The sequence below is a fragment of the Sus scrofa genome, chromosome 17, assembly GCF_054392235.1.
Source record: "Sus scrofa isolate SSC_HxYL_T2T_F1_AM1 chromosome 17, Sscrofa_HxYL_maternal_Yorkshire_Landrace_v2.0, whole genome shotgun sequence".
NCBI classification, from domain to species: Eukaryota; Metazoa; Chordata; class Mammalia; order Artiodactyla; family Suidae; genus Sus; species Sus scrofa.
This window is the reverse complement of record NC_139399.1, coordinates 54,293,322-54,310,816: the sequence shown is the minus strand read 5'-3', so window position 1 is coordinate 54,310,816 and position 17,495 is coordinate 54,293,322. Positions and strand designations below refer to the sequence as shown.

The 17,495-nt window shown below is 53.6% G+C and overlaps 1 protein-coding gene across 1 annotated transcript in view; it reads left to right on the top strand.

Annotated features, from left to right (window-relative positions):
- JPH2 (junctophilin 2) overlaps positions 1 to 8,173 on the top strand; it is a 74,258-nt gene extending 66,085 nt beyond the window's left edge. The window contains exons 3-6 of the mRNA XM_021077520.2: positions 1,742 to 1,860; positions 2,929 to 3,647; positions 4,639 to 4,732; positions 6,399 to 8,173. Coding sequence (XP_020933179.2) covers positions 1,742 to 1,860; positions 2,929 to 3,647; positions 4,639 to 4,719 — 919 coding nt within the window. The 3' untranslated portion in view covers positions 4,720 to 4,732; positions 6,399 to 8,173. The remainder of the gene's footprint in view (positions 1 to 1,741; positions 1,861 to 2,928; positions 3,648 to 4,638; positions 4,733 to 6,398) is intronic.
- The last annotated feature ends 9,322 nt before the right edge of the window (positions 8,174 to 17,495 follow it).

Genomic DNA, 17,495 nt, shown 5'->3' with positions numbered 1-17,495 from the left:
GAGTGAGAGACGCAGGAAAGGACAGGAGTGGAGCCATGCAAGGATGTGGTTTTCACCTACAGTCCTGCTTCAGCCTGATCCCCTGGGCCCACGGAGGCTCTGGAATCTGACTTGTAACTTGGGGCTGGTTCCTCTTGGGGCAAGAGGGGGCTGGCTGGTGTCATTAGTCATTGGCTCTGGGCTCCCTGGGTTGGGGAGGGGTGTTGATCTCTGGAACGAGATAGCTTCCATTGGTTGCAGTTCTCTGGGACAGCAAGGAGCCATTAGCAGGCAATTCAGCAGCTAGGGTTGGGTGCATTTGCCCAGTGAAGGGATCTGGGAAGGGCCCCCAAAGTGTCTACAACACATAGGAAAACCAGGAATTCCTGGTGGGGTGCAGTGAAAATGAATCCGACTAGAAACCATGAGGATGCGGGTTCGATCCATGGCCTTGCTTAGTGGATTAAGGATCCAGCATTGCTGTGAGCTGTGGTGTAGGTCACTGATGTGGCTTGGATCCTGTGTTGCTGTGGCTATGGTAGGCCAGCAGCTGTAGCTCGGATTCAACCCTTAGCCTGGGAACATGCCGCAGGTGCAGTCCAAAAAAGAAAAAAAAAAAAGAAGACATAGGAAAACCACATTTTTATTTTTACTGGCCTCTAACTGAAATTTAGCATTTTCTTCAAGTACAGAAATGGGCAGGAAATCACAGTACTAGCAGTATCTGTGACTTTGTCACTAATTTTCATGTCACATTACTATGGTTGCAGGTATCCTTGTAATAGCCTTTATACTAATCTATACATTTAAATTATGATTGATTTAAATGTATAGATTATGCTAATGTTTTGTTTAATATGTTAATAAAGGAGAATATATACTACAAATTTGTTCCTTTAAATATTTTGGTAACAGTGGGTCAATATAATTGTAATCCTGTGTAATTTGTGCATTAAAAAAACATTATTCTGGGAGCTCCTGTTGTGTGGCTCTGTGGTAACGAACCAGACTAGTATCCCTGAGGACGAGGGTTCTCTCAGTGGGTTAAGGACCCAGCATTGCCCTGAACTGCAGTCCAGGTCACAGACTCGGCTCAGATCTGGTGTTGCTGTGGCTGTGACATAGGCCAGCATTTTGAGCTCTGAGTCAACCCCTAGCCTGGAAACTTCCATATGCCATGGGTGTAGCCCTGAAAAGCAAAATAACAAAACAAAACAAAAAACAATTATTCAAAGAAGCGGTGTATAGGTGTCACCAGATGCCAAAAAGATCTGTGACACAAATGAAGTTAAGTTCTCTGTTCTGGGACCTTGGTCTCTGCATTCTACCAGCAACAGGGGAAAAGAGATGACAATAGAGGATAATAGAAGAGGTTTTTGTGAACTAAGCCTGGAAATGGCATAATCCCGCCTTCCCACAATGCTTTGGTCGGTCACCTGACTACACCTAACTATAGGGGAGACTGGGAAATGTAGTCCATCTGTGTGCCCAGAAAGAAGAGGAAATGGTCAGGGAAATGCACAGCAGTCTGGGCCAGGGGGCTCAATAAATATTCATTGACAGCTGGAATGAATGAAAATTCTGTCCATGGTGTCTCCTTGTGGGGTGGGGAGAAAGAGCAGAGGGCTGGCTCTCTGGAGAGGTCCTGAGTCTCCCCCATGTTTTTGTTTTTTTTTGTGTTTTTTTTTTTAATAGCACTTTAAAAATTGCTCATTTGCATTTATAGTTGTACAATGGAGTCTCCCCCGTGTTGTCTCCTTAGGACAAGCCACGCCAGGGCCAAAGCTGAGGCAGCAGAACAGGCTGCCCTGGCTGCGAACCAAGAGTCCAACATTGCCCGCACCTTGGCCAGGGAGCTGGCCCCAGATTTCTACCAGCCAGGTAGGGCCAGCCAGGGAGGGGATGGGCAGGACAGGGTGGGGGAGGTCCCGGGATGGACACTTTTTCTTTGCTTCCTGGGAAGCTGAGATGCTCAAGTGGGTTTATGCATGCCTGTGAGTTCTAGAAGGTGTGGGGTGTGGTGCAAGCACGGGATGGGGTGACACAAGGGGTCTCTTACTGAGATAGTGGTGGGGTATCAGAGGTTCCCCCCCACCCCAGCCCCACTCCAGCCTGTCTCTTCTCTCTGGGGAATGAGGCTGCCCTGTAAGGAGGACCTCCCGGCTCTCACACAGACTTTGCATTTGGATAGAGTGGTGGGAGCCCTTCAGGGTGGGAGATTGGTGCTCTCTGCATTGAAGGGTTTTAAGGTGAGTGGCACGATTAGATTTGTATTTTCTAATCATTTTTGGTTGCTGTAAGGAGACCAAAGGGAAACTAGGTGGAAGACCTGGGAGCGCAGATCTGTGCCTCGGAAGATGTTGCTTCCTTTCACAGTGCGCCCCCTGCTGGTCTCAGGAAGAGCGACACTGGCTGGCTGCCTCTGCTTTGGGTGGTTAGGGCAATAGCTGTCACCAGCTGTGAGCCAGGCACTGAGCTCAGCATTTTACAGGCATTAAAAAAAAAAAAAAAAAAAAAAAAAAAAAAAATCCTTCTATTAGTGTTCACGAACTAGTATGATAGTGTGACAAGGCCCGTTTTTCAGATAAGGGAATGAAAAGAGACCATTATCACCGTTAAGAGCGGAAACTCGGGAGCCAGACCAGCCCGGGTGCCAGACCTGGCTCTGCCCTTGGTCAGCTGGGTGACTTTGGGCCAGTGATTTCACCTCTCTGAGCCTACCTTTCTTCATCTGTACACTGGAGGTTAAATAATAGCATCCATCTCAGAGGGTTTTTAAAATGATTTAACGAGTTAATATTTGAGAATTGCCTAGAACAGTGGTGGCACGTGGTGGCTGTAAGTCAGTGCTGGCTGAGTTCGTAAATGAGACTCGGCGGGGTTAAGCGGCTTGCCACCCAGTGCTGGGACCTGGGTTCGAATCCCGCCTCCCCATGTGATTCCTGGCAGGTCCGGAGTATCAGAAGCGCCGGCTGCTCCAGGAGATCCTGGAGAACTCGGAGAGCCTGCTGGATTCCCCCGACCGGAGCCCCGCCGCCGCGGGGCTCCCGGAGCGGCCCCGCGAGAGCCCGGAGCTGCACGAGCGCGAGACCCCCGGGCCCGAGGCTGGCCCTCCGTCGCCAGCCGGGACGCCCCCGCAGCCCAAGCGGCCCCGCCCTGCGGCCACGTCCAAAGACGGCCTGCTGAGCCCGGGCGCCTGGAACGGCGAGCCGGGCGGCGAGGGCAGCCGGCCGGTCACGCCATCCGAGGGCGCGGGCCGCCGCAGCCCCGCGCGGCCGGCCAGCGAGCACATGGCCATCGAGGCGCTGCAGGAGCCGCCCGCGCGGTCGCTGGAGCCCGAGGTGGCGCTGTACCAGGGCTACCACAGCTACGCCGTGCGCACCGCGCCGCCCGCGCCGCCGCCCTTTGAGGAGGAGCCCGAGGTCCCCGCGGCCGGCTCCGCGCCCCCGTCCCCCGCCGCCGGCCCAGGGTCGGCGCCCCCGCTCCGAGGCCCGGAACCCGCGCCCGAGAGCCCCGCCAAGCTGGAGCCCAAGCCCATCGTCCCCAAAGCCGAGCCCAAGGCCAAGGCGCGCCGGACGGAGGCCCGAGGGCTGACCAAGGCCGGGGCCAAGAAGAAAGCTCGGAAGGAGGCTGCGGTGGCGGCAGAGGCCGAGGTGGAGGTGGAGGAGGTGAGGCTGTTGGCGGTAGGGCGGCTTTCCTAGAGGTGGGAGAGCCGGAGGTAGGATTCGGGGTGGCACAGGACGGGGCAGGGGGTAGACCCCAGCAGGGACGTGGGCTTAGTCAACCATACAGCCTAACTCACCATCACACGACAGAGACCCCCCCACCTTGGGGCGGGAGGCTGGCCTTTTTCTCGGGTCGTCTGGGCAGTTATTTATTTATTGATGTATGTATTTTTCTGCTGTACAGCATGGGGGCCAAGATACACTTACATGTATACATTTTTTTTTCCACCCTTGTTCTGTTACAGTATAAGTATCTAGACATAGTTCTCAATGCTACTCAGCAGGATCTCCTTGTAAATCCATTCCAAGTTGTATCCATAACCCCAGGCTCCCCATCCCTCCCACTCCCTCCCTCTCCCTCCAGGCGGCCACAAGTCTATTCTCCAGGTCCATGATTTTCTTTTCTGTGGAAATGTTTGTTTGTGCTGGATATTAGATTCCAGCTACAAGCAGTTCTTTGAAGAAGGAGAAGGCCAGGAATCCTAAGTGGCTGGAAGAGGGGGGTAGGGTGCACCTGCCGATGGGGCATCTAGTCTGGGTACCAGTTGCATCTGCTACAAGATGTAGCAGGGAGGGCTTTCAGAGGTCGGGAGGGGTCCAGTAGGGGCCTTGTTTTGGGAGGCTGGGAGCCAGCAGCTGCTGCCCCAGAGACTGAAGCTTGGCTCTAAGGGACGGATGGATGCAGCCCCAGAGGAATTAGCAGTGGGGAAGGCCGAGTTCTTGGGTTCCAGGCCCAACTCCACCCACTGTGTGCTTTGGGACACGTTCTCGCCCCCTCTCTGGACCCTGGCAGTTTGGTTAATTATTTCCAAGAGTCCTTCCAGCTCTGATGGTCTGTCCAGGCGCTGGACCCAGCAGTGAGCAAGAGGGTGAGAAATGGGGAGAGGGAGGTGCTCTCCTGAGGACTCAGGCAGCCTCTCTCCGCTGTCCCCAGGTCCCCAACACCGTCCTCATCTGCATGGTGATCCTGCTCAACATCGGCCTGGCCATCCTCTTCGTTCACCTCCTGACCTGACTTCATCCACCAGGTGCGGCCGGTGGGGGGCGGGGGGGGGCGGCGCACGGAAGTAAGGGTCTGCTGCCTGCTGGGCCTGCGTCCAGTGGTTAACTGAGGCCCATCCACCAGCAGGGGCAGGGACCTGGAGTGTGTGGATTTGAGAGGTCTGTCCCCAACACACACACACACACACACACACACACACACGCACACACGCACGAATGCACCCTCTCTCTTTAGCTCAGCATCTGCAAAGCACCCGATCTCTATTAGGTGAGCCCTGAGGGCTCCATTTATTCATTCACTAACTCATCCACTTTATTTTTATTTATTTCTTTATTTGTTGTTTTAGGGCTGCACCCGCAGCATATGGAAGTTCCCAGGCTAGGGGTCGAATTGGAGCTGCAGCTGCAGGCCTACACCACAGCCACGGCAACGCTGGGATCCTTAACCCACTGAGCAAGGCTGGGGATCCATCCTGCATCCTCATGGATACTAGTTGGGTTCGTTACCACTGAACCACGATGGGAACTCCTCATTCATTCATTTAACCACCATGTATTGAGCATCTGCTCTGCTGGGATCTAGGGCTACGGCAGGGACTCATTCCTGCCCTAAGAAATGGGGAGAATATGAAAGTAAACCTCTGCGTTATGGCTTGTTATTTAAGTCTTGGGGTTCAAATGTCAAGCAAAGCAGTTCTTGACTCCCTCCCTGCAGACAGCCCGCGGGTCTAGACTGAAGTCCCCTGGGATGGCTGGATTCCCTTCTCCCTGTGCTCCATTTCTCTCTTGCTTGCACCCATGCTCAGTCCTCTCTTCCTGAGACCCTGCTGTCAGTCGGTTGGTTCCATCAATTGGTTTTCTCCCTGTGGTGGAGCTTGGGGGCTGGGTAAGGTCCTGTGAAAAGGAAGCCGGCTGGGCTGGGCTGAAGGAAAGTGGCCTTCGCTGGGCTCAGGGTGGCCTGTCTACAAGGCAAATAAAATCTTTCCCCTGCTAGGACCAGCTCTTACTCTGTAAGTTCTGTGCTTGTGATGCTAAGAGTTTCTGCCTCTTGCCCTGCACCCACCCCCCCGCCAAAGTCTCCCCCCCCGCCCCCGCATCCTACATTAGTGTGGGCTGGAGGTTCCTACTCAGTCAGAGGGAAGAAGGAGAAGAAATCCCTGTCCTATCACTGGATAAATAGCCAATGACAGTATTAGCCTGGTAGGTGCTGTCCTGGGGGTGGATGCTGAGCTCAGGGATGGCGGTGGGCTGGGGCAGGTCCATGCTTCATAGGGAGTCTGGGTTGCCACGAGGACTGCCAACTTGATGGCCCGAAGGATGGAGAGGGGTGAGCCAGATGGCAGTGGCGAAGGAGGGAGGAAGGGAAGAGAGTACCAGACAGAGGCGGTGAACAGGCAGAGACGGCATCCAGCAGGTGCCTTGCAGGGGCCAGGGGAGGCCTCCGGGACTTGTCTCTGGGGTCACTGAGTCAGATCCGAGGAGCAAGGCCGCCCTGGGGGCTCGGGGAGGTGGGGGTGGGGTGTGTGGTGGCGGCGGTGGCGGCGGCGGAGGTCTTGCCCCAGAGAGGACACTTCCTGAGGCTTGAACCCTGCCTGGAGCTTGGCTCAGCCTCGCCCGCCCTCCCTTCCTCCCCTCTCCCCCTCCTTCCCTCGCCCAGTCCTCTTGCCTGACCGTCTTGCTGCCTCTTTGCAGAGCCAGGAGTTCCTGCTGAGGACGCGCGGACCCATCTTTTTGCAGTGCCAGGCAGGGCGGCCGAGGAGGACTGGACTCGACCTGGATGCTGGGGTCCAGCCTGCATCCACACCACAGATGTTTCAGGAGGCTTCCAGGGGTGCCTGTGCCACGTGGCAGGTGGTGCCCAGAGGAAGAGAAAATGCTGGGCACCCTCCCAGGCTCTCTGCCCAGTGGCAGGGAAAGCCCTGATGCAAGAACCTTGGTCTTGAACTCCCCAATCTGCTCTGTCCCCATCCTCATCCTCGCCCCTAGGTCACTCCTGTCCCAGGTTTTTCTTTGTTTTGGGAGAAGTCCCCAAACCAGGATGTTAATATTAAATCCCAGCCCCCTTCTTTCTACCCTCCCTGATTTATTTTGCCCTCTGCTGCGGGGCTGAGGCATCCCAGGCCAGGGGAGGGAGTGACGCGATGCCCTCGGTGGGCCAGCACGGGAGACTCTCAGACAGCGCACCGGTCCTCCCCCCTCACGCCCGGAGCCCGCCCGCACTCTGTCCCTTGCTTACAGGGGTCCCAGATGACAGTAGAGGACTTGGACATGCTCAGTTTGAATATCCCAGGATACAGTGCTCCAATCTCCTCCCACCGGTCTAGTTAGCTTCCCTCTGGACCAAGGGGGAGACATGAGGAATTGGGGCCTTCGGCTGGAAAGCCCCACTGACCAGGTAGCCGGGGGGTGGGGGTGGGGAGAAGGGCTCAGGGGCAGTTAGGGTGGCCCTGATGCCTAGTGTGTCTGAGCCTGGGGCTGGCATTGCATGTGGGGTCTCCAGGATGCTGAGGGTGAGAAGGGGTCGCCCTGCAGGGACACGGGGGTGGTGACATCAAGCTCGGGGATGCCCCATAAATGGGCTGGACTGCTTCCCCTCCCAGGGGCCACTGCAGGCTTGGGGAACTGTGAGCATGGAAGCCAGGGCCAATTTCGCCGGGGGCAGACTCAGGCTGGTGCTGAAGACAGGATACCTGTCCTGTCCACGAGCATTTCCTGGGGAGAGGGGAGCAAATCTGGGGCTCCCACGGGGCGCAGTCTGTGATAATAAGCCCCTCAGCTTGCTTGGCAGAAGATGGTATTTGCATGTAGCCCATTACGGGGGGTTTTGAACCACCCTGGTTCTCTGGGCCCTGGTGCTGGCTGGGGGTGGGGGTGGCAGTGGGAGGGGCTGCGGCCTCTGTCCCAGGGAGGATGGAGGGACCACCTTCTAGGCCCCTCCGAGCCCAGGGAAGGGCACAGTGATGGCACCAAGCAGGGCTCTCTTTCTGTCTCTTGGGGCGTCTCGGCCTGGCCTCCCCAGAGCAGCTCTTGGACCTGACGTTTGCTTCGGATGGGCTCGGCTTTCCCTCTCTCAGTACCTGGGAACCTTCCCCGCGGCTCCTCGGCTTTACACTCACTGTTTCAGGCACCGCTGGGGCCTCAAGGCGTGGTTGGAACCTTAGACTGCCTTTCTGCAGAGAGGAACGGGGGTTCTCTCATCATCTACGGGCTCTGTATTTGTGTGGGAGCTTTTCTGGCCAACTAGGGAGTGAGGGGGGTGGGCTGGGGGCACTGCTCAAGGCTGACAGGCTCCAGGCCTCGGCGTTGGGGTCCCTGTCCCTGTCCTGCGTTTTTGATCTGGCCCAGGGCCGGGGATAGCCTTTGGCCACCAGAACTCCTGGGTCTTGTTTGGGGGGGGGGGAGTGTTTGGGGTGAGGGTTCGGGAAGCTGCCGTCTGTGCAATAATAAACTTGCATCTGGTCACAGGCTCTGGCTGGGCTGCAGTGTCTACTTGTGGGCCCAGGACAAGGGACTGGCTGAAGGGGGACGAGAGAGGCCAGGACCCCGGATCATGCCGGTCCAGGCCCCCCGTCTCTCTCAGTTCCTATAATAGCTCCTGAGGGGCAGTTGAAGGGCTTCCATTTTGGAGGGGCGCCCCAAAAGGCCGCTGACCTTCTAGGACAGACCCTGAGTTTCTAGAGCAGATTTCCAGACCAGCATGTAGTGGAAGAAAGATCCTGCCTTTTTTTTTTTTTTTTTTTTTTTTTGGCTTGCCCATTGCATATGGAGCTCCCGGGCCAGGGATCAGGTCTGATCCGCAGTTGCAACCTAAGCCGCAGCTGTGGCAACATGGGATCCTTAACCCACTGGGCCCGGCTGAGGGTGAAATCTGCGTCCCAGGGCTCCCGAGACAGAGCCAATCCTACTGCACCACAGCAGGAACTCTGAGATCCTGCCTTTTGAAACTGGCCCCCTTGGGCTCTAGTCCTGCTCGGTGTCCTTATTTCACTTCTCTGAGCCTCAGTTTCCTCATCTATAAAATAGGGAAAATAATAATGCAGGGGTTGTAGTCAGGATAACATTGAATGTGGAAGCTTATGTAAAGCCCAGTTGTTGAGAGCAGTGAGAAATGCAGACTTTCAGAGTTCCCCCTTGTGGTTCAGCAGGTGATGAGGGGAGCGGGGAGTAGCCAGCCCAGTTGGCTATCTACAGACTGGCTGTGTGTGTGTGTGTGTGTGTGTGTGTGTGTGTGTGTGTAAAGTAGGGGTATGGAGTTGGGGTGCAGGAGCATGGCTTAATCAGAATCACATGGAACCGTTTGAAAAGAAAGCTTATTCCTGAGCCCCCTTCCGAACCTAGGAATCAGGTAAGGCGGGTCAGAGTCGGGCGCCCCCTGGTGGCTGAAGTACAGCACGCAGCCAGGCTGGCCCCTTCTCCAGCCTTGACCACTGGCAGGTCTAGAAGTTTACCCTGTCCCAGGTCCAGCATCCTTTTACGGTGTCTTACGCCACAAGGGAACTTAAAACCACCTTGTGGACATTTCCAGGGCCCATACTTACTGACCACTGCCTTGGGGTTTTGGCAAGATTCTTCCAGTGCCTGGAAAAAGGGAGGGGCCTGGGAGCTGTGGGATTCAGACTGGGGATTCAGGGCAAGAAGAGAAATTTCTTCATCTCTGATGAACCCACAAAGGACCCAGCTGTGCTGGGAGAGGTGCAGGCCCAGAGGACGACCTCTGGAGGCCTCAAGCTTGGAAAAGTTATATGGCACACCCTCAATCATGTAGCTCAAGATGAAAACAATAGCTAAACTGTAAAACGCAAAACTTGCATGTACGCTGAAATTAAAATAGTTCTTCATTTTTTTTTCTTTGTGCAAAATTTTGACTGTGTCTGTGGAGGCTGAGCTGCTCCTTCCCTCTGTTTCTCTCTGCTCTGTCTTGCAGGTCCATGGAGGGAGGGAACCCTTACAGTCAGTGGAGTCAGGCGTCTGTGGGTTACTTTATCCAGTGGCAGAATTGGCTGTGTGGCTTGGCTCAATAACTCTAAATTCAGGCTGCTGGTTCCAATCCTGGCTCTGTCCTTTAACCTCTCAAATTTCTTGATTTTCTTTCCCAAGATGATGATAACGATGCCACCTGCTTCTTAAGATTAAAACTGTGAATGAAGCTCTGAGCATAGTGCTAGGGGCCTAATCGGAGCTGTGGCCATTGGCCTACACTACAGCCACAGCCACAGCCACATGGGATCCGAGCTGTGTCTGTGACCTACACCACAGCTCACAGCACCACCAGATCCTTAACCCACTGAGAAAGGCCAGGGATCGAACCCACAACCCCATGGTTCCTAGTTGGAGTTGTTAACCACTGAGCCACGACGGGAACTCCTGATATATGTACTCTTATTCAATCTTCACAGCAACCCCACGCTGTCTCTATGAGTCTCTCTGTTTTACTGATGAGGAAATGGAGGCTTGGAGAGATGGAATGATGGGTTCAGAGATTCACAGGGAGGGAAGGGCAGAGCTTTGACTTTCCCACAGCAAAGGAGTGCGCCTCCTGGAGGTAAGCCGGCTAAGAGCAGATGGCTACTGGACAGGGGGATTGCTGAGGGGATTCATATATTGGAAGTGAGTGGATGAGAGGATTCAGGATTTCTTTTTTTTTTCTTTTTTCTTTTTTTAAAATTGTATGTATTTTTAAGGACTGCACCCGCAGCATATGGAAGTTCCCAGGCTAGGGGTCGAATTGGAGCTGCAGCTGCTGGCCTACACCACAGGCACAGCAACCCCAGCTTTGAGCCACATCTGTGACCTTCACCGCAGCTCACGCAAGGCTGGATCCTTAACCCACCGATGGAGGCCAGGGATGGAAACCCGTTCCTCATGGATAATACTCAGGTTCATTACCACCATGGGAATTCCCGGATTAGAGTTTCTTTTTTTTTTTCTTTTTTTTTTTTTCGGTCTTTTGTCTTTTTTAGGGCCGCACCTGTGGCATATGGAGGTCCCCAGGCTAGGGGTCCAATCGGAGCTGTAGCCGACAGCCTACACCACAGCCACAGCAATGTGGGATCCAAGCCACGTCTGCAACCTACATCACAGCTCACGGCCACGTCGGATCCTTAACCCACTGAGTAAAGCCAGGGATCGAACCTGCAACCTCGTGGTTCCTAGTCAGATTTGTTTCTGCTGCACTACTGAAGGAATCCCAGGATTAGAGTTTCCTGCAGGAGCTTGGGGACAGAAGGAAAGGTTCCCTTCAAGAAGCTTGAAGATACGACCTCCAAGGTTGCTGAGGTGGAGGGGCTAAGATATCAGCTAATCTGGCCCCTCACCAATCACAGGGGAAATGGAGGCGGGAGAAAGGCTGGCAACTTGCCAGAACCACCCAGCAAGTCAGTGACAGAGCCAGGACTGAGGGGACAGTGGCGCTTTGCCCACAGGCTGACTGTGGGTGGGCCCCGCCAGCCAAGAGGGCACAATCAGGTCCTCTCTCAGCCCCCATTTTTAGTGATGTTAGAGCTAGCTATTCATGCCCTGGGGCTACTGGGTCAGCGAAGGGTACCATTCTGAGCTTTGTTTCTCACTTTCTCTGTGAACCCAGAATCACCATAGTTACCACCCAGGGCCAGCTACATGCACCCCAGCCTTGGTTTAATGCTTTGCTGTCAGCATCTTGAAAGGTCTTAATTTTTGAACAAGGACGCTGCGTTCTCATTTTGCACTGGGTCCCCCATGTCACATAGCTCCTCCTGCACCATCTTTTGGGGGTGGGCTCGATGTGGGCCAGGCACTAATCTGTGCTGTACATATTGTTACTGTGTCCATTTTACAGATGCAGAAACTGACAAAGATATTAAGTTATCCAGGGTCAGGATTTAAACCTGTGCAGTCTGACTTCAGAGGTGTCCTTGTAAAGGTGACAACATGTTACCACTGCAGAAGGGGCCTGGGGTCTGGGCCACCAGGTGGCTGGTGCTTAAGCTCAGCCAGGATGGTATTTCCAACGTGTCCCCAGTGGGGAAACGGAGGGGAGAGGAAAAGGATCGCAAGGAGGCAACTTCCCCGGAGACAAAAGAACAAAATATCAGCAGGCAGAAAAGCAACCTCCAGCCTCATTTTTCTTCCTGAACAGCCAGCCCCTCAGAATGCACCCACTGCCCAATGGCATTCTCTTGGGCCAAATGAGTTCTCATCACACAATGTCAGGATGCTTTCGGCTACATGTAACTGCAAACCAAACTCATAAAAAGCTTTAACAATATGATTTTTTAAAATCCAGAGTTCCCGTCGTGGCTCAGAGGGTTAAGAACCTGACCAGTATTCAGGAGGATGCAGGTTCAATCCCTGGCCTCCCTCATGGATTAAGGATCTGGCATTGCCTCAAGCTGTGGTGTAGGTTGCATGTGGCTCAGATCTGGCTGTGCCTGTGGCATAGGCTCCACCTTCTCCCCCGACCTCTGAGAAGGAAGGAAGTCTCCTCTCCAGGCAGAACAGCAAGCGGGGTGGAGAGTGTGTGTGTCCAGCTGGAGATAGCGACAACACAAAGTGTCACCAGGCCCCTCCAGTTTGGGAGGAAAGCGGTGACACACTCATTTCTCCCCCGGCATTTGATGCTAATTATCTTCATTCCAAGGGCGTTTTCACTTTCAAAGAGAAGTCTGGATGGAACACTGCATAATCCAAAGGAATATTTTGCTCCGGTAAAATCTGAGGTAACCACAGGGGATCTGGGTTTTTTGTTCATTTGTTTGTTTGTTTTTGGGCCTCAAGCCAAAGTAAGCCTTCCTCACCCCCAGCCAATAGAAGAAAAAATATGCACTCACCTATTGCCTTCTAACGAGAGGGAAGGACATTAGCAGTGTGGGTCCAGTGGCCTTCTGAGTGCTAGGATCATGCCAGCATCATCTAGGATCATGGCCAGGCCTTATTAAAGGCTATTAATACCACTTGCACAGCTGAGTGACATTATATTGTCTCATTAAATTGTCACAGCCACTCCAGGGATTGTAATTGTTGGAGGTGGGGGATGGAGGGTCAGGGTTGAGTTCAGTGAATGACCTGTTATATACTTATATCTGGCGGAACTGGATTCAAACTCATTGTCTCTGACCCTAAAGCCCAACTTGGCTCCTCTTAGTCCTGCTACTCTGTGCTGCAGTTTTTGTGGGTGACCACCAGGCGGCGCCACCGCTCCACACATAAAGGTACTCACAAATTCGCTCGAGAAAGCTGCTTTTATTAAAAAATTCATCACCACTGCTATTCTCTGATTCACCATAATAATAACAGCTACTATAAATTAAGCACTTACTATATGCCAGGCCCTGCACAAGCACTTTACATGCATTATTTCATAGATTCCTCACAATAGCTCTATGATTTCAAACACCACTCTGTTTTTGCAGGTAAGAAGCTAAGGTTTAAACCAAGGTCTCTCTGTCCATCTTCAAGGCCGTAACTCTTAACCACACTCTAAATGGAGGGCACAGACTAGATACTTGGAGGGTGAACTTGGCTGGCAAATTTGTTGGGTTCAGGCCAGCCTGGTGTTTTAAAATACGTTGAATTTGGAGTTCCCATCATGGCTCAGTGGTTAACGAATCCGACTAGGAACCATGAGGTTGCGGATTCAGTCCCTGGCCTTGCTCAGTGGGTTAAGGATCCGGCGTGGCCGTGAGCTGTGGTGTAGGTTGCAGACGCGGCTTGGATCCCACATTGCTGTGGTTGTGGTGTAGGCCGGTGGCTACAGCTCCGATTGGACCCCTAGCCTGGGAACCTCCACATGACATGGGAGCGGCCCTAGAAAAAGAAAAAAGACAAAAAAAAAAAAAAAAAAAACCCAAAACGTTGAATGTTTTTAGGCAGGGCAGTCAGCCTACACTTAGCCACAGAACTCACCATGCCCTGTCGTCTCTTTCCCTGGTGTATCTTACCTGCCCAGCTCCGACATCATTTGAAAGCGCAACTTGATGTATGCCAATAACAATTTTTGACTCCATTTACACTAATAACATTTTGTGGAGTGGGAAAAAAAAGCACTGGGGGAAGCTTGGAGGTTCAGGAAGGCAGTCAGGAGAGGTGACAAATAACGGTTGTGGCCCAATGTCATTCCAGAGACAGAAGAGGCAGTCCTGTCTTTCAGTGCTGTCCCCTGACGGGTCAGTAAACATTCTTTAAGGAATTGCAGGGTGTGTGGCTCCACATCAGATGTGTGAGTTTCCTGGGACAGATGATGGTGAGCTGGAGGTGGACGTGACACCTCTTCACAGTGTCCCATTCTGCCAGACACAAATGGGTAACACAGGGACGTTCACCTCCACCTTGACCCTTCACCCCCTGCCCCGATCCCGTGGAGTGGCTCTGACAATTTAATGAGATAGAATAATATTGAGGAAGGGTAAGCAAAATTGGAGACATATGAGCCCTAACCCCACCCCTTTTTTCTCCACAAAAAGAGGTGAAAAGGAGTTCCCATCGTGGCTCAGTGGGTAACGAACCCAACTAGTATCCATGAGGACGCAGGTTCGATCCCTGGCCTTGCTCAGTGGGTTAAGGATCCAGCATTTCTGTGAGCTGCAGTGTAGGTGGCAGACTTGGCTCGGATCCCGCGTTGCTGTGGCTGTGGTGTAGGCCGGCAACTGTAGCTCTGATTAGACCCCTAGCCTGGGAACCTCCATATGCTGTGGGTGCGCCCCTAAAAATTAAAAAAAAAAAAAGGATGTGTACCCCACACCCACATTCCCACCAGCTACAGCAGCAGCAGGGGACTGAGCAGGCCGGCCCTGAGATTTGAGGCCCCCGCCCAGAGCCCATCACCCTTGTCTTCCCACCTCTGACACGCAGCCGGCAGCGGAGGGGCACAGGCCACCTAATTCAAACGTCCAGTTCCGCCCACCTCCCTCCTTCTCCCGGGGGTAGGAACACAACAGCCGGGAGAACTGGTCACCAGCACCGGCAGGCCCTGGAAGAGGGAATACAGCGCAGAAAGGCGGCGGCTCCAGTGGGCGTGGCTTCTTGGCCCCACGGACCTATCACCCCGGAGGAGGGCGTGGCCAGAGCGGGAGCCTCAAAAGCCCAGGCCTGCGCAGAGCCCATCTCCCCGCCTAAAGCAGCGCCCCTCCGCGGCCATGGGAAGACCAGCCCAAGCTTCCAATGCTTTGGTGGTTTCTTTTCACTTTGGGGCCGCACCCACGTCATGTGGAAGTTCCAGGCAAGAGGCTGAATCAGAGCTGTAGCTGCCAGCCTACACCACAGCCACAGCAACACCAGATCCGAGCCGCATCTACGACCCACACCACAGCTCATGGCGACACCGGATCCTTAACCCACTGAGCGAGGCCAGGGTTGGAACCTACCTCCTCGTGAATACTAGTCGGGTTCTTTACCTGCTGAGCTACGGTAGGAACTCCCACACTGGTGGTTCTTAACTGGGGCAGTTTGATCTCCCAGGGGTCACTGGCTGTGCCCAGGCTACTTCTTGGTGGTCACATGGCAGGGGAGAGGGGTTCTCCTGGCATCTAGTGGGAACAGGACAGCAATGCTGCCAAACATGCTGTGAGGCACAGGGTAGTGCCCCCCACCTCCCAGCAAAGAATTGCCGGGCCCCAAATGTCCACAGTGACACGGTGGAGAAATTCTAACATACCACTGTGAGTATGGAGGCCAAAGGACTGTGGTCCAGACCCTGGCTCTGCCCACTGACTTATTGTTATTATTGTTATTTTGCTTTTTTGGGCCGCACTAACGGCATATGGAGGTTCTCAGGCTCAGGGTTGAATCGAAGCTGCAGCTGCTGGCCTACACCTCAGATCTGAGCCACGTCTGCGACCTACAGCACAGATCACGGCAACACCAGATCTTTAACCCACTGAGTGAGGCCAGGGATCGAACCTACTTTCTCATGGACACTAGTCGAATTCTTAACCTGCTGAGCCACGGGGGGGAACTCCTGCCATTGACTTATTCTGGGATCAATTGCTTCATCTTTCTGTGCCTCTGTTTTCTCATTTGTAAAACGGGCTCCATGGCAGCTATGTTACAGGCTTGTGTGAGAAATAAAACAGACTTTATATGTAAAATGCCCGGCACAGAGTAGGTTTTCAAAAAGTATCGTAAATATTCCTTAGGTGGGGGGAAGTGAATAAATAATATTTATAATGGATAAATAAAGAACTAGCAGTTGGAGTTCCCGTCATGGCTCAGCAGTTAACGAACCCAACTAGGATCCTTGAGGACGCTGGTTCGATCTCTGGCCTCGCTCAGTGGGTTAAGAATCCAGCGTTGCCCTGAGCTGTGGTGTAGGTCGCAGACGTGGCTTGGATCTGGTGTTGCTGTGGCGTAAGCTGGCAGCTATAGCTCCGATTCAGCCCTTAGCCTGGGAACCTTCATATGCCTCGAGTGTAGCCCTAAAATAGAAAAAAAAAAAAAAAAAGCAGAGTACCCATATTCATTTGTTAAGTAACAAAAGAAATACTACAAGAATTGCGGGTCTGGAGGCAAGGTGGTGGGAGTCAGGGGCTGGAAGGCGTGGAGAATAGTGTTGTGAGAAGCAGCATAGCATAGTTTGACTTTTCAAGCTCCCTCCGTATTACTGGTTTCAAAGTTGAGGTCAAGGACCTTGGATTTTAACATTCTTCCTCCTGTGCACATGCTAATTGCTGTGAGAAGACAGCACGAAATTCCCATCGGCGTCCTGCAGGCATCTTTTCAGGATGCCAAGCCCTGCTTGGTCCTGCGGGGTCCAGTCACCACGAGGTCCTGCCCCCTTTTCTTGCCCCTCGAGAGCCCTTCCTAACTCTGAAGGCAGATCCATCAGTCAGGCTGCTGTGACAAGAACCACGGACTGGGGGCCTTCAACCACAGAAATGGATTTTCCCTCGATTCTGGAGGCTGGATGTCCAAGACCAAGGTGCCGCCAGTGTCGGATGAGAGCTCTTTCTTGTGGGTCCGGATGGCTGCCTTCTCACTGTGATCTCACAGGACAGAGAGAGAGAGGGAGGGAGGGAAGGAGGGAAGGAGAGAGAGAGAGAGAAGAAAGTCCTTTCTGCCTTCTCACAAGAGCACCAACCCCATCCTAGGGGCTCCATCCCACGACCTCACATAAACCCAGTCACCTCCAAGTACCCTCCCTTTGGGGGTTAGGCTACAACATGTGTATTTTGAGGGGACACAATAAGCCCGTACCCAAGAATGACAGCCAAGTCACGGCTGGCCTCTGTGGCCACGTCTCCCTTGACTGGAATGTCCTCAAAGTCATTTCTCTTACTGCTTCCAGGCTGCAGTTTAGAAAGCGCTTTCCTGCCCAGTCCTCTAACCGATTCCCTTGCCATCTCTCAAAGTTAGTATTCATCCCAGGGTACATGGGGGGGCCCGGCTAGGGAACAGCGGGGGAGAGATGGGGGCTGAGGCCCCTCACCCTGTGCTGCTCCTCTGGGCCAGTGTCTGTGTCCCACTGCACCCCAAGTCCCTGTCCAGTTTCCAGGGATGCGGTGCATCAGAGCCATCCAAATCCTTCTCCGCCACTGTCACCACCCTGTCCTGTGCCACCTCCTTCCCTCTCCTGGATGACAGCACAGCCCCCTGAAGCGTCTCCCTGCTCCCACGCTCCCTCCGCTACCATCCACTCCCCTCTCGACAGCCAGAGCGATCTTGCAAAAAAGGCTGTTTGGATCCCATCCCTCCTTCACTGGAATGACTTCACTGAACAATGAAGTCCAAACTCTCTATCACGGCCTAGAAGTCCCACTCTGGCCACTGGCAGCATCCTCAAACCCACCTCCTGCCATACTCACCTTTGATCATTCCCCA